The following is a 25,417-nucleotide window of genomic DNA, read 5'->3' as shown; positions in this document are numbered from 1 at the left end:
GTACTGACAACAGCGTTCTCCAACGAGCGGCCAGTAACATGGAATGACGTGTTGCGCTGTACTTAGAGCAGCAGGGAGGACATTTTCAGCCTTTGCTGTAGAGGGTAGTAATCTCTCAAAGTTACTCTACATTTGTGGCATAACAAATTGTGTTTAGCAACATTCTTGTTGAAATAAATTAGGAAAGAAATGTGTTAGTTTTTTGTGAATCACCCTGTATTACAGAAGGCGATGAAGCTAACATGTCACTTAAAAAAAATATGAGAAATAATTGCCACAGATATTAAAAAAATTGGACGTATCACTCTTGATTTTGATTACTAAACCGGTTAAATTAATAAGCCCCTTAAACATTATTACTTGCTTCTTACTTTAAGAAATGGCAATTTTAAACAATAAACAAGCACGTTTCCTATAGCAATTTTCATGTATTTACGTACATATTAGTAAGAAGCTATAGTGAATTTATAGTATTGCCCCAAATGCATATTTTCACATCTTGGTGTACTTCTCAATGACTCGCAAGGGCGCCCGGGTGGGGCCAGGGGGCACTTGCCCCCCTGAGATTTCTAAAAAGAGTTCATGTAATTCGAATGGTGAAATTGTAGGCTGTAGCGATAATTTATATAAAAAAAATATTGTTTTCTGTGACTAACAGGAAGTAAGTTACAGCAACTATTATTATTATTATTATTATTATTATTATAATTGTTCAATACCTGGTGGAGGCACATAGTGGTTCGGATCCCACTTTAAAGTGTAGGTCCAGTCCCGATTAGCTTTACTGTGCACAAGGTGGACTTAAAAATACCAAATCAAGCACAAAATCAAGTATTATTATAATTAGAGACCGGATGTTTAGGCACTAAAAACATATAAAATAGGCAGGCAAATAAGCACTTATAATTTTCAAAATAGGCAGTAAAATAGGCATTAAAATACAAATAGGCAATAAAAAAGGCAATGAAATTTAACTCAAAATAATGAAGAAAGACATAGCTACAAAAAAGAAATAGGTGTTTAAATAATATTGAAACATACCTGTACATTCTTTATAGTTGCTTAAAATAAACCAGGAGCTCATCATTAGAGATAGCAGTCCAATATTGTACTTAATAAATCACTGCAGAGAGGAATCACGTCAGTCCAAAAATTTCCATTGTATAATGGCTACACACAATAGTCTGACAAAAGAAATAGTTGGCTACTTCCAACCAGTATGCAAATTATTTAATATACACTTTATCACTGCACACAGGGTTATTTCAGTTAAAAAATTTACACTATATATTCCACACAGCAGTTCGAACTGAGAAACTGTTTAAATGCATTTTAAGTTTGTACTGTAAGGTTTGGCAGTCTCTGAATAAGAAGCACTAATTGTGGTTGCACGTCACAGCAAGGTATTTCTTCAGGTGATCAACCGACAAGTTATGTCTGCAATCGGACAACACGTTTTTTAGAATCGAAAAAGATCTTTCAAACTCCACAGATGTTACCGGAGCATACTTAAAGCACGCGAGAACGTTTGGATCTAACTCAGTTTGCATATTTTCACCTTTCAGAACTTGTTGAATTGCCCTTAATTTGTCCAAGTCCTTATTAGCTGCAATAACTCGCTAACTGTTATTTTTAAATTTCTTGGAAGCATCGGAAACTAATCCTGGGAACAGGAAATTGTATGGACAGAGTTCAGTCATGTCTCAATTTTAAAGAAAATGCCTAAAATAGGCAATATCTGGCATTTATGAAATAATATAGGCAATATCGTATGAAATAGGCAAAATAGGCAAAATTAAATTGCCTTTAAATGAAGCTAATCCCTCACCCCTGGCCTTCGCAACATTTGTTTTCATCATATCTCTAACAGGAAAGAATAGGCATTTTGCCTAACATCCGGTCTCTAATTATAATAATTATTATTATTTAAAGCAGGGTTTCATTTAAGCTTACAGTCTATTTTCCACTCATTATCTAACTATAAAAAGACAGCTTTTTGTCCTACATGAATTAATATGTTAAGTATACAGTTATGAAAATTGTACGTATTTAGATTAACAGAATATGGAAATTACAAATGTATGTCCTTTTAAAAACATAATAAGTAGTGGTAGTAGTAGTTGTAGTAGTAATGAAATAATAATAATAACAACCACAAAATAATAGCAACAATACTAGCAATAATCATAATAATAATAATAATGATAATAATTTATATGACTCTGCCCCCCTGGGATAAAATCCTGCGGGCACCCTTGATGAATCGTACATACTTATGGACTATTTTAAATTTATATTGAAGTATTTAGAAGTGTCTTAGTGAGATATGCAGGATATTTTTAGTATTTCCAGATATTTTTAACGCCTTTTCTTTAGTTTTCCAGAACATCAAACATGAGATCCTTTTGCATGGTAGCCTTAGCGATAATACTTCTGTTCTTGCGTACTGGAAAATGTTCTGAGAAAGAAATTAATTCAATAGAAAGGTGAGTTCAAGTACTATGTTGTGGATAGAAAAATTGTCCGTTATAGAAACCTAGTTGCTTATAAAACAATCTAATAACTACGTGCCAGGGGCCTGTGCAACAACGCCGAGCGTAACGGAAGAGAAGGGGAGAATGCGAGTGGGCGGAGCAAAGCAGTGTAAACAGTCGCATTACCCCCCCCCCCCTATAATCCCTTACCCTCCCACGCCATTATTAGTCGAGACTTCTCCAGTCTCTACTTGCGTAGATGACATGTTTTCGTTCCCTTGTTTCAGACTCCTGAGGCAGAGTATATCAGTCTACAGGTGTGTTTCAACTACGTCACAAATTACCTAAATAAACATAAACGAAGCGAAAGTAGAAGGCGCATTGTAGCAGAAGGCAATTCGTAATAAAGCCTCCCAGATGGCGCAGTGGTAGCGTCTTAGCCTTGTAATCAATTGATCCCGGGTTCGATACCCGCTGAAGGCACATAGTGGTTCGGATCCTACTTTAGACTGTAGGTCCAGTCCCAATTAGCCTTACTGTGCATAAAATGGACTTAAACACCAAATCAATCAATGTATACTGTAATAAGTAAGTTTAACCAGAGGGTGTACGGCTATGGCTAATCTCAACTACAGCACCGATAGTGATAGGAAGGGCGATATGTTCCACCAAGGCAAAGCGAGAACGCATGTGTCTTTGGTCACTCGCGGAAAATTTAACTCAAATGGCTGGGACGTGTTATCACACCCTCCATGTTGACCGGACATTGCACCACCCAACTTTCCCTTGGAACAGAAAATCATTCCGTGACTCCATCGCTGTAAATCAACACACCGATGACGTCTTCGTCTCCAAGCCAATCCAAATCTAAGCTGACGGTATTTTGAAGTTGCTAGAACGATGGGCCAAGGCCATCACGAAAAGTAAACAATACCACAGATATCTCTGACAATACTTTGGAGAATATTTTTTCCCCCAATATTAAAACATTAGTTTTCTTTCATAGGATGAAAACGCTCAGAACTTTCCGGACAACCCAACAATTGTTAATTTCTGTGCTTATAACCAAAATTTTTCCCCTCAGAAAATGTTAGTGGTAGTGAGATGTTTATCAACATAAGATATCATGGAGAATCCCCTCTGTACCCTCCGTAATTTGGCACCCTGGTTGGAATCAACATCCCTACTGGATGCCCACCAGTGTGCGATCTAACGGGGAGGGAGAGGGGATTGTGGGGATATATTCCCGGCAAAACAAAAATATTTTTATTCCTGTCAGGGATGTTTTTATCCCCCTCAAAGAAAATGGAATTTAAAGCATTCCAGTATGCGATTTCTTAACTATATAACAATCGTAACTAAAAAATAATTCGTGTCCAATAATGGTCCAGTTATCAAAGACTTCCCTGCCGAAAAGTATGCAGCCTTGTGGATTATAGAAGGACACCATTTTACAACTGACCAGGCTCACCGAGTAGAGACAACTGAGTAGAGGGAGATTATTTCCGCAACATCTTTGGCTGTTATGCATTTGAAGCATCGGAACGAGTCACAACTCTCGAAGCAGCCAATTAACCAAGCGAGCCGCTGACGTCATCTCAACCCAGAACCTATCGCTAAGCCTCTTGCTCAGGTTCTACACGCCCACTAGTCTCGCTAAACAGATTCGCGCAGTTCGCTGGAGATGTTCCGTAAGTAATTCGACTATACCTCGCATTCCCAGCAGGTTGTTTTTCAGGTAGGTTATCATGGAATAGAGCTGATATTTTACATAGCCCTACATTAAAGTGTTCACAAGAGACTTATAGCAAGGAGGGGGCAGGGGTTCCGGTTCGCCCCCGAAAGAATTAAATTAAATAATGAAAATAATGAAAAAATAAAATAACTAAAGTTGAATAATGAAAATATACTTATTGTTTAATCGATGGTTCTTTTCGTCCACTCGATCTAACACCCTTTTTCTATATTCAATAAATATTATTTTTTATTTATTTACCATGCATTTCCTAGTCAGGCAGCTTTTTAATTAATTTATTTTTTGCACAAATTTTGCCGACTATAACTGCACGTAAGCTAGAAAATGAATACATGTTGTTATATCACTATCCTCACACCGTCCTTTTACGCGTACCTATTCATGTTATAAAAATATAATAAAAAATAAAAAGAATTAATTTGAATATTTTAACACAAACTATTTTAATTAATTTAATATATGTAATTATAATTATTTTAGTTTAAGCATTATTATTATTATTATATTATTATTTGAAGGGTAAGGGGAAAAAACAAGAAATGGCCAATTATTATTTTCGATTTTGAGGTTAACAGCTCATTCTGTTGGTTGGAACTTGTACTAAACAATTGTACAAAAGCGACTGGAATGAAATGAGAAATGTGCGTGTAAGAGTCGATCGAATATTTGAAGTACTGTGAAAGAACATAGGAAAGATTAGTATCAAAATGTTGTTTTCTCCAAAAACTGGTTTTGTGATTACTGGTTCGATAACTATTTGTGTGTAGCTATGACTTTGTTTTTTTGATAATATACTTGTTTTCTAAATATACTGTCTATAAATTAGTGCAAATTTTATCATAACATTTAATGACGTAGGTTAGAACCACTGTTCTAAGGTACATATAACTACAAGAACTCACAAACACGCCACTGAATGTACATTCCCCCGCCAAAGCAAAGAGCTTAATTTGCACAGTGATACCCACTCACGTTATATTTCCATATGCATCCTTTGACCAGTGGCGTAGCAAGGACTGGGCGAAGTGGGCGCATCGCGTCCCATGGGGTTGACAAAAGAAATAATAAATACAAGTGAGAAAAGTACACGGAAAAGGCAAATGTTTATGGATAATAAAATTAAAACAATCTGTTTGTATCTGGTTTTGTTAAACTTTAGTTTAACATTATAATTTTAATGAATATGTCAAATCAGAGTCGTAATATACAGCGGGCGGGCCCTAAGAGTAAGAGGGCCCGGAAAATTAAAAATTATTGTAAAGGGTGTCTCAGAAATATTTTCGTTTTTAAAGCCATTAAAATAAATACTTAAATTTTTGGTATAAAGATAAATTTATTATCAAAATAAAGCTTAAACATTAAATTTTTATTTGTGGAAAAGAGTATTGGACAAATGGTGACCGTTCATGTTTTCACATTCAATTATTCTTGAAGTAAAGTTTTCCATCACTCGCCGAAGCATTGCACGAGGAATAGCAGACTGACGCACACGGTCAACGTCTCTGTTCGATGTTGATGACCTTGGACGTCCCGGCGGTTTACTCGTCATAGTGCTTCCAGTGTTTTCAAACGTTCTCACCCAATATTTAATTAAATTTGCGCTTGGGACGTCTCTCATTCCTGCCAGGTTATAATTATGCCGGTACAAACGACGCACAACAACATAAGAATCATTATTTTTATAAGACGCACGAACACAAAAAAACACGTGGCAACTAAATATTAACAATGTTGCCAAGCGTTTGCGATCTATCTCATTTCTCCGTAATGTGCGAATTGCCCCAGAGCATAGGCGCCGACTCCATGGGGCTTGGGGGGGCTCGAGCCCCCAATGTGGGGGCAGAGCCCTCCAAATAATTTTGCTTTAGAGGATCTAATGTATTATTTTGTTTCTCTTGTAAAGTTTACTCTGAATTGTGCCACATGAACTTAACTTTAAATACACATTTGAAATGTTATAGACCATCAACTTGGGGGGGGGGGGGGCTGGAACCGCTAAACCATCAACTTTGGGGGGGGGACTATGACCAGAGACAGAAAAACACATGACTTATTACTATATACTAAGTATGTAATTATGAGTATTGTTAAATTTTTTCTAAAAAGAGTTTCAAAAGACGATATGCATGAAGTAGGGTAGTTCGGGCTACAAATGGCTCTCACATGACATTCAGAATTAGATCATTGATATATTAGGGAGATCTGTTTTGCGCTCCGTGGTAGCAGATATTAAAAGTCGGGAATATTTTGCGGTTGACGAAACTTGTGACATATCCATCCGTCGACAATTAATATTCTGCATTCGAGGTGTGAACAAAAATTTTGATATTTATTAGGAATTCATGGGCTTTTATGAGATTCCGAACACTGAAGCCAAAACTTAAAAAAGGGAGAGCTAGTCATTCATTAATTTATTTCAGTGATCAGAGCCCCCCCAATAATTTTGGCAAGTCGGCGCCCCTGCCCCAAAGGGCAGATTCAAAATGGAAAATATTTCTGAGAAACCCTTTATTTCTCATGTGAAACATCTTCGCAAAAATTGACCATAACTTGCTTGGACATTTTTATACATTTGATCTATTCCTGAATAAAAAGCACTTTGTCCTGTCTTTTCTTCTTTCTCTTGTTCTTGCACTGCCGATTTGAATATGTTTACAATAAAGAACCTCCAACTGCCGCATTAGGAGCATAATATTTAGCATACTTAAGGATATTTCAGCTGTCTTAATGCCTGAAGAACGTGTCTAGTATTACTACTACTTTGGTTAAAGAAAATTCCAGCAATGTGTTACGTCTCAAGTGTGAATTTATGTGAGTCTCGCATTCCAATCTTGCCCAGGGCCTCGCGATATGTTGCTACGCCACTGCCTTTGACTACATTATAGCCTTATGAAAATAAGCCCAATTACTCTGACCTCGGTTATTTAATACTTCAACAGGCACCTTCACAGGAGAAGCAAGGACTACAACGACTATTTTGACTCCGTCGCCAGCTACGCATCAAACCAAATCAAGTGGTCTGGCACATACGAATCTCCTGTCGACTATTCAAGATATCCAGTAAATGTAAGTTTGAACATAAAGTGCACCATACACGCTTCGATATTTATGCCAGGTGAGCAAGCTTGGCGTATGTACACTCTGTCTCGGGAATCTGTGGAGCAAGACCGCGCATAACGGTAGAAAAGGGGAGAAAGAGAGTGTTGATTGCTCGAGTCACCTCGAGTCACTATCTGCGCAGAGGAACTATTTTCGTTCACGTGCTCCAGAAATTCCCTGGACAGAGTATATTTGGTGCATTGCACTACAAAGGTGTAATTTCTTGGTTATTTTTTTTAAAAAAAGTTGTAAGTTTCCTGTCGATTTTTTTTGATTTGATTTGATTTAGTTTATTTTACTTCGCGTTTTGTGCCTCTTGGCTAATTTGCGAAGATGGGGATGAGTGATGAAATGATGAAATTTATGAATGGACATTCACAAACAACCAAGCCCGACCGGGATTCGAACCCGGGACCCTTGGCGTCGAACGCGATGTGCTAACCACTCGGCCACAGGGTCGAGCTCCTGTCGACTAACATTTAATTTATTATTATTAAAGTAGCTCGTTATTGCTTAGAAGTAATTACATTATGCAATTACTTATAGGCTACATATGTAAAAAAACATAACTTCGAGCTAATAAAATATAAGGGGAGCAAAAAACATACATACACTTAGATGTTATGTACGTACTATTTCCCCCCTTGAACCAAAGTACGACGGCAAAAAAAATAACCAAAAAATTATTATAAAATAATTAAAACCAGCAGATCGTGACGTTTCTGCATATCAGAGAACATAGGGTTGTGCCTGGACATCCCCTAATGTATCCTCAAAAAATATAGAATATAGAAATTACCATTAAAGTTATAAAAATAATACCGCGCTTAAAAAAATAAGATATTTTCGTTTCATTTGAGATGTCGCCTCCCCCATCTCTCTCTCAAAGCAACGCAAATAAAAATCAGTAATCACGTAGTAAAGAAGGTACTTTTCACTATATAAATAGCACAGAGTATTTTTCCTATGAAGCGACCTATACAATATTATAGTTTAAGGATTAATGCGTATTAGAAAACGTGGGAAAAACTGAACTTACATATTTATTTATTTATTGATTTATTGAATTGATGTCTTAAGTCCACTTTATGCACAGTAAGGCTAATCGGGACTGGACCTACAGTTTAAAGTGGGATCCGAACCACTATGTGCCTCCACCGGGAATCGAACCCGGGACCCCTTGATTGACGACGCTACCACTGCTCCATCGGGGAGGCCCACATATTTATTTAATAAGATGGATTCAGCTGATATAACCTGCAGATATATAGTCTTGTATTACATCTGTTAGAATTGGTTATACTGTACAAATATTGGTTTTTAATTGTTTACTTTTATATTTAAATAACGTAAATATCGTCACAAGAATAGGAGAACCTGAGCTAAAGTCATAACGAGTACTCAGAAACAATAATGTTAAAATTTCATCTTCATATAACTGTGAAAAAGAAGCATGAAGTTGCTACAATTAGGCTAATATTATCGAGATAGGCAATTGAAACTACCCTTTAGGCAGTCCAAAATTAATTAGCCTGCGAATGCCTACGTCAGGGAGACGAGTAGGCCTATTTCTATTATTCAACATAACAGTTGTTAGGTGGTATAAACTAATGAAATTAATTAAACAAACATCAAGTGTTATTATATTTTGAAGTTGAAGGTTGCACGCAACACATCTTAAGATTATGCACTTTGTCTCTGTCTGAATCTGAGCTGAAGAAAAATATGTTGTACAATTTTGAGAGAAGTTAAAATTATTAAAATGCACCAAACGACCGCGAAGCAGTAAAATGTAGTTAAGAAACCTTAAAAAATGCTTAAAATTCAATAGAAACTGAACAATTATGTAATATATTTATAAAATTTATTATAATAATTATGGCTGAGCCGATACCACTTTGAACCCATACCGAAACTTTAAAATTGCAATAAGTAATAGTTATTCAAATTTTCATTAAGAATAGTGTGTAAGTATTCTTCCACTCTAATTATATATATATATATATATATATTTTGCTTTAAAATATACCTAAATTACATTACAATATTATTGGGTTGATGCATAAGTTCGTAGCGTTTGTGTTTGGTATGGCAACAATGTGATGTTAGGAGTTAGTTTATCGTTTAATGTTCATCAATTGGAGTGGCATTGTTGTGCTTGTGAATACTCATTGAATATTACATATTTGAAGAAAGAGGGTGTAATTTATGGGTTAAAGAACAATAAGTGTTCAGGGGGGATCATTTCCGACATATTCTTCTGTCTGAGTTTAACATAAGGGAAAGGCAGCGGAGTGGGCTCGAAACATTTGTCTCTTGTACGGGGAGAATGCCAACGGGGAAAGCAGGGCAAGAAAATGGTTTTGTCCTTACAAAGAGGGCATTTTTGACTTAAGCGTTCCTCCACGTTCAGGAGGACCATCGGGCTTTAATGAAAACATTTCATACGCTTTAATCCACAAGGATCCACGTCAGTCGACTCGAGAATTAGCAAATGTGATGAACTGTGACCATTGAACCATCGTCCGACATTTGCATTCCATAGGTAAGTTCAGGATAACGCACGCTTTAAATGAACACAACCAAATCAGCGAGTAGACCAGGAAGACACCATCAAGTGCTGCGACACGATAATGCACACCCACACTCTGCTAACATGGCAAGAGCTGCTCTCCAGGAGCTTCGTTGGGTAGTTATTCCACATCCTCCTTCCTCCCCCCCGATCTTGCGCCCTCGGATTGCTACCTATTCAGCTCTCAATCCATCAATCTTCAAGGAAGCTCCTTTGGTGACGAAAATGCCCTTCAAACTTGGCTTGACGACGCTTTTAACCCCGAACCTGATTTCTTCAGGTGTTGAATTGAAAAAAAAAATCTACCCCAGCGTTGGTAGACAGTCATAGACAATGAAGGAAAATATATTACTGATTAATTTATATCTTTTGTTCATCTCAAATTAGTATCAAATAAAAATTTGCCACTGTGAAAAAAAAGCTACTAACTTATGCATCAACCGAATAAATAAAGTCATTTTTACACAAAACCGGTGCAAAATAACGAGAACCTTCGAATTTTGTATAATTTCCAGAATGATTAGACCCATCGAAAGTGTCGAGAGGCATTTTTGCGCAGCCCGAGAAATACCAAACACCCGCTAAGGTATCGGTAAATAAATTCCAACCGATACTTTTCGATACCCATACACCTGATATGCAATGCTGCAGATCAATGAGGTTCTGACGATTGAACTTACGTCATTCCCGGGAAGCCACCAACACTGGGCGAGCCCAGGCACTTGGCGATCCTTTGAGCCAGATGGAAGATACACTGTTTTACAAGACGTGAATTGCTGTGTAAATTACTATAAAATGCTGTAAACAGGACACACATGTTATTCCAAAAATGTTAATTCAAGATGGTTTTTTATTGTATATGCAGGAAAGCCTATACATCCAGTCATTTTGGCATTATTTTCACGAAGACCGATCTGCTTTCGGAAGAGTTGGTGACGTCAAGGAACTAGCCAGCCCTGGTGACGCTGTTCATTTGTCTGCTAATATTGAGTTCCCAAACTTCACAGTAAGTTGACAATTAGCAGTATAAAGATTAAAGAATGTTTTTTTTTTTTAAAATTAACGTGCAGTGAACTACATTTGGTACATTTTTAAAGTAATCAACTGGTGATTAATCAGAATCAGTGATGTGCCACAGAGAAGTGGTTCCAGTGGCGAAAAATCCATTGGAAGCAGGTTAGGCCAGTGGGGGGGGGGGGTGAGTTACCACTAGGCACAAAAATGAAACGCTGAAGGGACAGTTGTGTGACAAACAGTAATTTATCCACACACCCCTAACACCCCCAACACCCTCCCAAATTTTGACGAACACCCACCAAGCAGAAAATTGGAACCCCCCCCCCTCCGTAGAGGGGTGTAAATATGGATTTTTATATCAACAACAGAATGAACCATTTGTAGCTCTATACAAGAAACGTAGTCCAATGGACCTTTCGATTAACTACAACCAAAGTGTCAAAGAAGGAGGGTGCAGCATGTCCATTTCCTGGAATCACTAGTTCCCTTGACAAGAAGGCTTCGGTCAGTTCTAGAGACACTGCCATCTGGAAAATGTCAAACTGATCTGTCACCCTCCTTCCAGGAGCACATACTGCACACAATGTTGACAGTTCAGCGTTTGAATACCTAAATAAATATTTCTTAAATACGTTACAGATTTGTAAATTCAAGCCCTGAGTCAATGAAATTTACATTTTGTTGCATTTTCATTTCGATTCTTTCATGTGAAAAAGTACGATAAAATTAAGGTAAGGAATTCAAGATGCAGGTTTGACTCCTTGTAGCTAGTGAATTCTGTTACTATGGTTAGCAACACTATTCTCTGTAACTTGGACGAAATGAATGATTTTGGAGTGATAGAGAAGAGAACGGTCAAATGCTTTAGGCCTTAGATCAGTCTCACTGTAGCATCTCAGTTCGTGTGATGTTGTTCTGTTTAGTGTAACAATGTCTGAAACTTTACTGCAAAACTGGCTGAAGAAAGCACAGAAAATGAAACCAGACAGAAGGAAACCGAAAGTGGTGAGTAGAAAAGCAGTGACACTATATGTAGGTATAATTTCTTTCAACAGATATTCATAAAGTACTAATATAAAATTTACTGACTGAGTATTGAATATAAAACTGCAAGTATTTCATGAAGAACCTAAGTGATTCATTCACGTCTATAGTTGATGTATGTGGCCATTTTTGTGGCTCTAAGTTATTACCTTTGTAAATGAAATTATACATTAGAAAGACAGTTATAAAAGGGGGGGTCCCCGCTTGGTGGTTGCCTGGGCGCTAAGGACAAATGGGGTGCTGAAGAAGCAAAACCGATAAAATTAGAAAAGCGTTAACATCGTAGAGTTCTGTGAAATAACTGGCACCCTATTAAATTAAAGTTATTGTCAGTTTGCAAAGATATAGATTTAGTAAAAATTGTCTTCCTCTTTTTATCTAGTCGGTTTCCTGACATAATGACATATTTAATTTTTCCCAACTTTTCAGAAGATGAAAAGGAAGTATAAGGAATTAAACATAAAAATAAATTTAATTTATATTAAGTCCCAAATTTATATCTAATCATAGGCGCACAAGACGGCGCTTGCCACTGCCTGCTAGAAAACGTGGAGAGAGAAATTTCGTTTTCTTCATTGTGCTCTCTGTGTTGGAAAGTGAAAGAAATGCTATTCAGTTTTTAAATATTTGAAAATAAAGCATTACCTCAATTTAGAATGAAAATTCCTTGCCTTCCCTTTGGCAGTTAACATGCCAGTAGTGTAATTGATGATACAACCAGGACCACTTACAGGTGTACAAATGATGAGCTCATATAATTAAACAGCCCGATTTGCCCACACTTAAAATTATGCCAAGATGCCCTTATTCCCCAATTCTTCAAGTGTGATATGCTCTTAATTCTAAGAATTTTGAATCCTAGTGTACAAATGATGACCCCCCTCAGATTGATTTGCCTACACTTATAAAAGGCACTTCTGTGAGATTGTTGTCCATAAATTTGTTAAAAATATGCCCCTTTTGATATTTTTTTTGCCCACACCTAAAACTAGGCCAAACGTATTAACACACACCCACCCACACCCACCCACCCACATACACCCACACACACAAACACACACACACACACACACACACACACACACACACATATATACATATTTACTTCCGGTTTAAGTTCAATTGGGCACCAGGCTCAACTTGCATATCTAGTACTAAAACAATGTAATTCTTCTAGAATTGCTCTGTGACTCTCTCATTTCTTACATCATAAACATATGATTTTTCACCTATGAGAATAACACTACATATAGTGTCATCAGGGAGTGTATCGTGGAATTCACAGATAATTTTAATGTTTGTCCTGTCATTAACCACAACTTGTTTTCTTTTTGAAGTGTTGATGACAAACATGGGTCTCTGTGCTTTGAATTCATCTGGTGTGTAATACATGTCAGTATTGCCAGTAGTAACCCTTTTGTATGCTGTAAATGCTTCATATAATTTAAGGAAATCATCCTTGGACATGTCTAAATTATAATTTTCTCTAGGAAATACCTCATTTCTGCCATTTTTAAGATATATGTTCTTGATGTTGCAGTTATCAAATCTACTTGAATTTTTTTCCTGATTATTGTGTCTTCCAGTCTGAAACAGTACCACCACAAAATCCGGCATGTCATATTGTATACTGGAGAATGAATTTGTAGCATCAAACTCATAATAAGTACCAGCGGCAGGCTTCTGTACACATTTATATGTATAAAATTGTAAAGGTACTTGTGGATTTTTTATTATATCTGCTTTGTATTTAAGAGCTTAACTGGCTTCATATTCAACAACCGGGATTATTAGCTCCATAGTCTGAATAATGCATTTGCCTTCATCAGGTAGGGTATTAGGCAAAGCTTCCCCTGTAGAGTTTATTGCACTGTACCTCATCAAAGCATTATTATCATTGGCAGCTCTTCTAAATGTGATTCTTAAACCACCCTTCCACATAATATTTTTGTAATCTGAGAAGAATCCTGGCAACAGGCGCATAGGAAACAGCACTGTGTGGCACTTGGATAATATTTTATCACCAGCCTCAAATCCACCTATTTTGTAGTAAGAAGCCTCGGTTTTGGATAATTTAATGTGGCCAAAGCTGTGGAGGTAATGCCGGGATAATCTACTCTGTTTATAACAACACCATGCTTTCTGATCTCAATTTCAGAGAACAGATGTGGCACAAAATTGTCTACCAATCTTATATTTGAATTTGCCGGATAATCTGTTCCATCGAGCTTTACAACATCAAATTTGTATAAAGCCATCCCCTACATCAAGATCAACCTCAATCTCTGTGTTGGGTTGATTTAAATTTGCAAATGTCCTCCTGTTTGGGGGGAATGATTGTAGCTCATAACTCTCAATATTTTCCTTTTTTTTTGTATGTATTTTTATTTAAATATTAATCTCTATGATTGCAGTTGTTGTGGCTCCAGCAAAATCAACTAATTCTTCTTTTTCATTAGTGACCATCAACTCAATATAATCTATTCTATTATGGCACACAGGAAAATATAATGTTGGGGATGGAGTGTAGATGATTGGCTCCATAAATTCAGAATTAGGTTTGAATGTTGCAATGATGCCAGTTTGTTTGTGAGTGCCTATGCCATTTGATTTGGTGATCATACCCTCAGCCACATAACAGTGAATATTCAGAGTCTCTATGGCTAAGAATTTAGGTATATTAATAGCAGTGTGTTTGATGGCTGGTTCAAGTTTTGTGTTGTTCTCAAATCCTAACAGCTCTCCTATAGTACCCAGATCCACTGTTTCTGTAGCAGATACAATCTCTACTCTGTGAGTGACAGAATTTTGAGTTAATACTATACCTCTGGGTAATTGAGCATTTAGAGTGGACAGATTATATTGCCCTGGAGTGATGACAATTTTTTGATCACCAACTGCAATTTTGTTGTTGTGGTGTGTAATATTAGGGATCAAGTACATGCCATAAAATGCTCTGAGAGCTATTGTTTTGGGATACACTATATCATCATGTAATCTAAGTTTCAATATTGAATTTTGGCTGGTGAGATGGAATACCCCCATGATGTTTCAGATACCACAAGGCTTTTTGAAAATCTTCATTTGATGGTTTATTTATTTGAGACATATATCTGAGAACAGATAAACACAAATGTCCACAATTAACGTCTTTGAAATTTTGTACACGGGCATTATTGTAATAAAGATTAGTTGATTTTAGATATTTTACTAAATTTTCAGGTGGAACACCTCCAAATGAATCAAATACAAATGCCTCATCTTTTAAATATTTAAGATAACAGATCCAGTGAGTGCCCTGATTTTTGTACTTATCCAAATTAACAATGCCACACTCTTTGTTGAGTGGTTGTTCTGGTAAAGAATCAGACATGTACACACCTCTAAAATTTTTGATGCCCAGTGGCTTGATTAACGCTTCAATATCTTGGTTTGTAAGCGGCTCTTGTTTTTTTTAAACTTATTCATGGCTCTCTTAACACTTTTGCCTTGTTTCTCCATGGCCAGGTTAGGGCGCTTCAATTCATCTAATTCTGCCCTATTCTTTTTGGCATCTATTACTGTTTTTGCTATGGCAGCTGATCCCCCAGTCAAGCTCCCAACAGCCCCAAGTGCTGCTAAGATGGCAGGGATAGTAAATATGAAACCCCCCACATGTGATTTTTTCCTGGATTGTTGTAATTTTTTTAATTGGGGGGTACTAAGCAACAATTTCATACCATGGCCCTTGGCAAGACAAGAGCTTTTTTTCTTGCGCTGCTTTTTGGTTAAAAGACTATCAATAGTTTTAAGAGATTTAAGACCTGCATAAGGTATCTGATACATAACACCCTTGGCCTTCATTGTAGGTTTATTATATACATATTCACAGCACCCACCCCAGTTTTTGTTTGGTGTTCATAGCTATGGTGGTTCCCAATGCTGCTATTCTCTCACTCAAAGAAGCAACTTTGCTTACAAATCTACCAAATGCAGCCTCTTCTAATTTTTTGTCTGCAACATGTCTCTTGTCAAGATCAGAATGTGTGTTGTATGCTATGTCTGTTGGTGTAATAAAAGAACACGTACAGTTTATTCCGAGAAGTTTTATTGTGCTTCTCACTCGGACGAACACAAGTGCTACAAAAAAAATATTCGAGAACCAAAACAGTAGAACATCGATAGTGCAGCTTTGCACAGACTACAACCTATGTAGTATATTAACTCTTGATCTCTCGTTTATATACTTTATATGTTTATTGACAAAAACACCCTACATATAACCCCCCTTTTTTTCAATGAATAATAAAGTGTGTATCATCATAATTACTCACTCATCATATTCATTAAGTTACAATTCCTTCTTAACTTTATACCTGTTTGTGGTTTTGTTAATGTATCTGCAATCATGTCGTCTGAAGCACAGTACTTAAATGTTACTTCACCTTTATAATACAGATCACGAACAAAATGATATTTTACATCAATATGTTTAGTTCTCAAACTAACCCTTTCATTTTTAATTAGTTTGATACAACTTTGATTATCTTCATTTATGATAATTGGATAATCACATTTTTTATCCATATCATTTAACACATATTTTATCCATTTTGCTTCCTTACATGCTTCTGCAATTGCCACATACTCAGCTTCAGTGGAAGATAATGAAACATAAGATTGTTTTCTACAAGCCCAGCTTATCATACCTCCCTTATACATAAATACATAACCACTGTTTGATTTTCTAGTTGACACATCCCCAGCCCAATCAGCATCTGCGTAACCTAACAAATAATCATTTTCAAATTCAAATTTGTTTCCTAATTTTAACTTATATGATTGAGTTCCCTTTAAATAACGAAAAATTCTTTTAACTTCAATCCAATCAGCTTTAGTAGGACAACTGACCTTCTGACTCAAAATTGACACACTTGCCGATATGTCTGGTCTAGTATTTATACTTATGTACAATAATGCTCCAATAGCTTGTCTGTATTGCTCATTACTTGGTAATGGTTCAGAAGTTTCTGCATATTTAATGTATCCAGGATCCATTGGAATTTTTGATGACTTTGCATCTTCCAGTCCAAATTGTTTGATTAACTTTCCTATGTAATTACTTTGATGAAGAGCAAAAATTCCATCCTTACTTCTCTCAACTTGAATTCCCAGATAACAATTAATATCACCAAGACAATTAATCTGAAATTTCTTTGACATTAACATTGCTACATCATTAATTAAATCAACATTTGTACATGCAATAACAAGATCATCTACATACATTAGAATATAGATCATATTCCCATCAACTGATTTTGTATAAAGACACGGATCTGCCTCACCTCTTTTGAAATTATTGTTAACCAAAAATTCATCAATTTTATTATACCATGATCTTGCGGCTTGTTTTAACCCATATATGCTTTTCTTCAATCTGCATACATATTCTTCTTTTCCAGGTTGATGATATCCCTCAGGTTGTTTCATGTATATTTCTTCATCTAAATCACCATACAAAAATGCTGTCTTTACATCAAAATGCTTGACTGCCATATTCATTTGTCCTGCAACTGTTAAAAGAACTCTGAATGTTGCTTGTTTTCCAACTGGTGCAAACACTTGATCGTAATCATCACCATAGATTTGTGAATATCCTTGAGCAACTAGTCTGGCTTTGTAACGAGTAACTTTTCCTTGTGCATCTTCTTTAATGGTATACACCCATTTACTACCAATTACATTTCTTCCATTTACTGGTTGAACTAGTTCCCAAGTTTTATTTTCTTTTAATGAGTTCATTTCTTCATTCATTGCCGTCACCCATTTATTATTATCAGGTCCTGTAACTGCCTCTTCAAAAGATGTTGGTAACTTTCTTTCCACAATGACCTTTTGTAGATATCTAGCTGGTAATTGTCCTTTTGTTGTACGAGTAGATTTTCTGATAACATCTGGTGTCCTTTTCTTTACTTTGATATCTGTATGTTCATCAGTTTTTGAATCACAAATTAGTTCTGAATCACTCTTCACTTCCTTTTTACCAAAATGTGAATGCATTTCTGGTTCCTCTCCAAGAATGTCCACGGATAATTCACAATCAGTATTATGATTAGATTCAGATTTTTGGATAGGTTTCAAAGTTGAAATTACATGACTTGAGTTTTCAATAAATTTACAGTCTCTGCTTATGTAAATCTTATCAGATGTCATATCTAGTAACCTATATCCTTTATATCCTTCATATCCAACTAAGACAAGTTTCTTTCCTTTAACGTCCATCTTGTGTCGATGACTTAGAATCATAGCATATCCAACACTGCCAAACACTTTCACATGACCCATGTATGGTTGCTTTCCGTACCATTTTTCATATGGAGTAGTCTCCAATATCTTTGTGGGTAACCTGTTCTGTAAGTAATTTGCTGTATTTATAGCTTCACCCCAGTACTTCTTGTGCATGCCAGCATCAATTATCATGCAACGAGCCATTTCAACTAAGCTTCTGTTTTTCCTTTCCGCAACGCCGTTCTGTTGTGGGGTATATGGTACTGTAGTTTGATGTTCTATTCCTTCCCTTTTGAAGAAATCTTTCAATTGTAATGACATATACTCTCCTCCATTATCAGTCCTGATTACTTTAGGTTTTCTTTTAAATTTGTTTTTTACATACTGTACAAATTCCTGTAACTTATCTTCAACTTCACTCTTTTTCTTCATTAAATATACCATAGTAAACCTACTAAAATCATCTATAAATGTAAGTATATATTTGTTCCCACTAGGAGTTTCAACGTCCATCGGACCACATACATCTGAATGCACTATATCTAATAATTCCTTTGATTTTTCAGTTTTCAATTTTGGAAATGATTTACGAGAAATTTTACCTTGAATACATTCCTCACAAACTTTAGTTACATTACATGCATCAATATCAACACCTTTAACTATATTTCCAAGATTTTTAACAATTGTTGCATCTCTGTGTCCTAACCTACGATGCCAAAGATGAATACATTTCCTGTCATTTTCATGACTTACCTTGTGCAATTGATTTACAGATTCTACATTTGAAATAGTATTCAACTTATATAAATTATTTGTCAGATCTGCTGATGCAACAGTTTTTCCATCTTTACTAATGATACATGTGTTATTGTGAAATTCAACATTTAAACCTTTTTCAGTAAGACATTTCACTGATAGTAAACTACCATGCAACTCAGGTACATACAACACAGATTTTACTAATACATTCTGTATACCTTTATCATGTATGCATTGTATTACACCTTCACCCATTCCTTGTGATTTCAAACAACTTCCATCTGCAAGGTATATTTCATTTGTTATACTTGGATTAAATGTGGCAAAAAATTCCTTGTCACTGGTCATATGACATGTGGCTGCTGAATCAATGTACCATTTGTCTCTACCAGTACCTTTTTCACTTGCTTCAAAACACAGAAAATTAACATTATCACAATCAGAACCACTTTCATCATCTCTTTTTTCACTTTCTTCAACATTACTCACCTGGTTTGCTTTATACACAATTTTCCTTTTATGTGCCTTGTACTTAAAACAATCACGTTTAAAGTGACCTGGCTTTTTACAAAAAAAACAGACACTTTTCACATTATCGGATTTAACTTTAAGAGCACTTTCTGAATAAACACCACTGTCAGTTTTGGCTTCCTTTCTTCTCTTATATTCATGTATGAGCTTCCCTTTCACCATTTCTAAAGTTAGGTCTTCTTCCGGTCTCGTCTCCAGTGCAGTAATTAGCGTCTCGTAACTGTCCGGCAGGCTACACAACAACATTGCTACTTGCAAATGTTCCGCTAAATTTTCACCAAAAGCTGCAAGTTGATCCACAATATCCAACATTGCATAAATGTGCTGCTCCATGTCGCCATTTTCACTAAGCTGTAAGCGGCACAATTTCTTCAATAAATACACTTTAGTTGTGAGACTTGATTTTTCATGATACCGTTTCAAAGAATCCCAATATCCTTTCGCTGTTTCCTGCTTTCTTACATGAACGAGTTGATCATCTTCCAGCAAAAGTCCAATGGTGGCCCTAGCTTTTCCGTCTTTTTTCTTCCATTCCTCGTCCGGTTCTTTTGGCTGCACACCCGTCACTACATCCAACAATTCTTCCTTTAGAAGTAGTAACTCCAATTTGTACTTCCACGTTTGATAGTTCCTGTTATTTAACTTCTGTATAGTCGATTTCACCGACTCCATTTTCACAGTCCGTATTCAAACATGAACAGCCGCACTTCCTCGTTTTTCCTTATTACAACTGCATTAGACGTGTTCTGGGCGTTCTGGGCCCATAACCTATGTTGGTGTAATAAAAGAACACGTACAGTTTATTCCGAGAAGTTTTATTGTGCTTCTCACTCGGACGAACACAAGTGCTACAAAAAAAATATTCGAGAACCAAAACAGTAGAACATCGATAGTGCAGCTTTGCACAGACTACAACCTATGTAGTATATTAACTCTTGATCTCTCGTTTATATACTTTATATGTTTATTGACAAAAACACCCTACAATGTCATGGTCTTTACAAGCAGCATCTAGGGGATTAACACCAGGATCACCTCTGTTTAATCTATGGTCCAATTTTGTGCCTGGACCACAATACTGATAGCCTGGAATATGTAGTTCAAATGGCAGCTTGTTTATAATGTCATTAACCAACCCCCGGCCCTCAGAGAGAGTATTAATAATTTTTATAAGATATCCAATCCCCTTAGTGTCATTTACTATAAAATTAGACAATTTGGTGCTTATCATGTCCATAATTCCAACCTTTTTATTGTAAAAATTGTGGTTGCCAGCATTTTCCTCTCTAGCTATCACCAATAACCTATCTACAAGTTTCCTGACATCATCAACCCACACAAATTCTTTAGGCAGGGTGTTGTATTGTTTGATTCCACTGCCAGTCTTGATCTGTGACCATATGGGCTTGATTAAGTTGTTGTATTTTGCTCCACTGCTAGACTTGACTTTTTTTTGTGTGGGATCATTGTTCTGGTATAGAGCATCTGATTTTATTAATATTTCTTTGTAATGCTCATAGTCTTGATCTGTATAGCTGCCAGGTTTTTTCCTAGTCATCAGTTCCCACAACCCAGGTGTGCCGGGATATTTAACAAAACCACCTCTTTGTCCAAGATGAGATTCTGAATATACAATTATATCATCTCCCATAAATGTTACTCTGAAATTGCCAATTCTATGTATGATGCTACCATCACGCTCTGTGTCAGCATATAAGCCAAAGACCTCATCTTTGTTGTCTTTAGGTGTGCTTAAATATTTTTGAGCAAGAAGACCCAATTCAATAGGATCCTGGGTAGCTACAATTCTTCGAGGAGCAACAGGACTAGGTGTATGGATACTGGAAAGTGGGGTGATTGGATAATCTAATATGTTCCTAGCAGCTACAGGTACAAGCTCTGTGATCAAATTTTGATTTTGCTCTGTAACAGTTTTGATATTTTTACCTAATTCACTAATAGCATCAATAATAGGCTGTTCTGTTTGTTTATGTTGTTCATAAATTCCTCGGTTCTGTGATTTCCATCCCTTAAATCTTTTTACAAGATAATCTCTTAATTTAAGATCATCAATGATTGGCCTTTTCATGGTTATTTATGTATGTTTCAATGTCTAGAAAATTGTTGATTTTATTTCTGTATTTGCCACTATTGGGTTTTCTTGTCATATCAATTGTGACAAACCCATAACTGTCCTGGATCCAGCACCTGCTGCAAATCTTGGAAAAATCATTGTAGCTCAAGTCCCCACCTACATATTCATCATGTATGTGTTTGAGGTTGGTATGATCTTGATGAAACACACATATAAAATTGCTGTTGTCTCGGATTAGCTGCTTCGGTATTTTAGAAAAAGTCTGTGCCAGGTAGAAGCAATCAATGTTTTTGTGTCGGCCCTGTGTAAAGAAATTTCTAACCTTGTTTTGATTATCCAGTATAATGTCATCAAACACAACAACAGAATTATCGAGACATTCATGGAGTGGCTTAACATCTGGTTCAAAAGTGGCAATATCCAATCCATCATATAGCTTCATCAGCTGCTGATATTTTAATTGTTCCAAGCTCTTAGAGAAAACTTACAAGTGCCTGTTTTTCCAGTTTAACCAGTTGGGTGCCAATAAAAAATTATCAATCATTAGTGTAGTTTTACCACAAGCCGATGGCCCAACAATAAGACATCTAATATTATCAGGCAGCAACTTGCCATTTCTCTTAATCTGCTGTTCAGGTTCTGGCAGCCTTTTTATAACATCCCAGGTGCTCATATTATCACTTTGTCTGCATCGATCCAGCTGTGTTCTGGAAGTTCTAGCCATTTGACAAGTAACTTGTTGCCTTTTCTGCGGATGATTTTTTCTATGAGATATGTGTCAGGCTGTTTAGTTTTGTTGAGTTCTTCTTCATAGAACCGGCCTTTGAGAATTTCTCCTCGGTGATCTTTTATTATATATGTGTTAAGGGTCCCAGGTTTAATTTGAACCACTGTAAATAATTCAGTGCTCCAGTTTCTTGTAAAGCCTCTTTTGAATAAGTGCTTATATTTGCTGATTCTCACTTGATCACCCACCTTGTATTTGGCTTTTCTTGTTGTTGGCTGGTATCTAGGATAATAAACAGTCCTGATCAATTTTTGCTCATCAGATGAAGTTACTTCAGAGGGTTTCATGTTGATTGTGGAATGAACCGAGTTGTTATATTTATGTAGAAGTTCTGGAAGAATATTAAGCCATTTATAATTACCTTGAAGTGTAAATTGTTTATACATAAGATTTTTTAGGGTTTTGTTGAATCTCTCTACAATTGAGGCTTTGAGATCACTGTTACTCGAATAATGTTGTATTGACTGGCTTTTAATAAATTGTTGGAACACAGAATTATAAAATTCTTTGCCATTATCTGTTTGCAAATAGCGCGGTGATCTTCCACTCTGATTGATGATTGTCCTGATGGCTTCTGTAACACATTTTCCAGTCTTGGATTTGAGTGGCACAGCCCAGGCAAATTTTGAAAATGTATCTATGACAGTAAGTAGATACTTGTAGCCCTTGTTGATTTTGTCTAAGTTTTTCAACTGTCCACTTGCCATCTCAATCAAGTCGCTCTGCCATAAATCATCTATGCCTTTTGTGACTACTGGCAGTCTCTTATAATTATGTCTGGCTTGTCTGTGTAATTCATCAACAATAATTTGTCTAGACATAATATGAAAACAAGAATATTGCAACTATGGGGTGTTCAGCAGCTGATACTACAGGATTTTCTAAATATAATTTGTCTCCTATTTGTATATTAAATTCCAGAGATCCATCATCTTCAGCAAAAGATGTTTCTAATGTATTGGGATCTGTAAAATCCTCTAACTCTACACTGGTGATTTTTGGTTTGTTGTCAGCATTTGTTATTGATAAGGTGGGGTAGTGGTGTGCCTGTGGTTGAAGCCAATATTTGATCTTGATTGGTCTCAGTGTGTCCCCAACAAAAAACTGGTAATAAAATTGTGCAGGGGACAGCATATATATTTTGCCACCTGGTGTAAATGGTGAACCATATTCTTTGTTGGGGATGCTGTACAATTCAAGAATTACTGTATGTTTAGGATTCTCGATTATGCCAGTTATTTCTTTTTCTGCTGTAAGCAATCTGCTTGTTACAGATTCAAGGTGCTCATTGATGGTCCTAACAACATCATCATGGCCTGGCTTGATTTTTATGTCCACAATAAGTTTCTTGTATTGTTGCACAATCTCTTGAAGCTGTGTGGCAAAAACAGACAGAGCATTTGCTTGATTGGATTCCATGGTCCCTAGCTGCTGCTTGATATTAGCTACAATTTGTTGCAAATTTTCAATAACTGCCAATTTTGAATTTTGAGCAGTAAGATCATGGACCTGTCTTCTGATATCCTCAAACAGGGCATGCAGTTCATTAATATGTTGATTAGTTGGTAGAGTGGCCACTGTCTGAGTAAGTTGTTTGATCTCTGTCTGGATATTCTTGATATCTTCTGATTTCAATATGCGATTCACTGCTCTCTTAATATTTTTAAGTTCCTGTGATGTAGGCAGATTTGATACAGTATTTTGCAAAGATTCAAGTGGCAATTTTACATTGTTTAATTCAGAAGCATCAGCCACATTTTGCATAGCATTTTGGAGCAGGGCTATATCTGCCTGAGAGGGTGTTGATTGTTGTAAAATTTCAAGTTTTGTTTGGATATCATCGATCAAGTGATGAAAATGAGATAGTTCAGATTCAGTGTTGAGGTTTTCAAGCTTTGTGATCTGTTGCTGGACACTGACAAGTGTGTCTACAATACCAGGCAGGCGGGATTCTAGAGATTCTTGTACATTTGTCAAATCACTTTGCACTGCTGCTATTGTACCCTCAAGATGGGTTATGGTACTTTGAATTTTTCCAAAATCTTCATATGTTTCAAGTTGCAGCTTGATGTTGGCAACACTCCGAGTTATTGCACTCAAAGCATCAGAAGATGGCAAGTTGTTCATAAAATTTTCAAGTGTCTCAATTTTTTCTTTAACCTCGGCTATGGCATTGTTCAAGGGGTCCAGATTAGGTATCTGGAGTGATTGAATCTGTTCCTTTAGAGTGGAAATCACTAGATCAAAATCTTCTTGTGATTTTATGCTTTTGACAATTGTTTGGAGCTGTGTCTGGACATTATTTATCTGCTCTTCCAATTGTTGTTTCAATTGCTCAGAGTTGGTGGCCTGGGTCTTAAATTTGGCTTGAAGAGCTGCTACAGCTTCTTCTAAACTTTGAAAATTATCCAATGTTGCCAGATCAGTATATTTCTGAAGCAGCACTTTGAGTTCTGAGTCAATTTTAAGAAGAGGGTCCATGCATTGTGATTGTAAATTTGTAATTTCTAGTTGAAGACTGGCATTGAGTGTGGTTTGTAAAGCTTGTAAATCACTTCTTAATTTCTTGACTCTGACATCAGGCATCAGAATCTCATCACTGTGATCTTCATGTCTTGTATGGCCAAATATATCATTAGGCATTTTTGTTTTAGTGGTTATTTATTATTGAATATCTGATTCTTAATTCTATAAAAAAAGGTATAAGCTTGTCATATGACCCAGGGACCTCAATATATAAGCAGTCACCAGCAGAAACAGTATATACAGTGCCAGAAATCATGTTTGAGTGCTTAATTCTATAAATATTTCTCCCTACTGAAATCTTGACATTACCCTCAGGGGTTGTAATAAATTGCAATTGACCACCTACAGGTAATTGGTAATGATTTAAATTATTGTTAAATATGTACAATGTTTTGCCTGTTTCATCATCAACATCTGTAAGTATGCTGTTCAGATGAATAATTAACAAAGCACTTAGTTTAGATATTATTTGATTTGTTGTTTT

At 36.2% G+C, this 25,417-nt stretch overlaps 1 protein-coding gene across 1 annotated transcript in view; it reads left to right on the top strand.

The window, feature by feature from the left end:
- The window catches only part of LOC145994437 (uncharacterized), a 54,014-nt gene that overhangs the window by 1,391 nt on the left and 27,206 nt on the right, over positions 1-25,417 (top strand). Inside the window, exons 2-4 of the mRNA XM_083130572.1 lie at positions 2,377-2,486; positions 7,170-7,296; positions 10,767-10,907. Coding sequence (XP_082986698.1) covers positions 2,395-2,486; positions 7,170-7,296; positions 10,767-10,907 — 360 coding nt within the window. The 5' untranslated portion in view covers positions 2,377-2,394. The remainder of the gene's footprint in view (positions 1-2,376; positions 2,487-7,169; positions 7,297-10,766; positions 10,908-25,417) is intronic.

Source organism: Lepisma saccharinum, chromosome 10 (genome assembly GCF_977018435.1).
Source record: "Lepisma saccharinum chromosome 10, izLepSacc3.1, whole genome shotgun sequence".
Taxonomy (NCBI): Eukaryota; Metazoa; Arthropoda; class Insecta; order Zygentoma; family Lepismatidae; genus Lepisma; species Lepisma saccharinum.
This window is presented reverse-complemented; position numbering and strand designations above follow the sequence as displayed.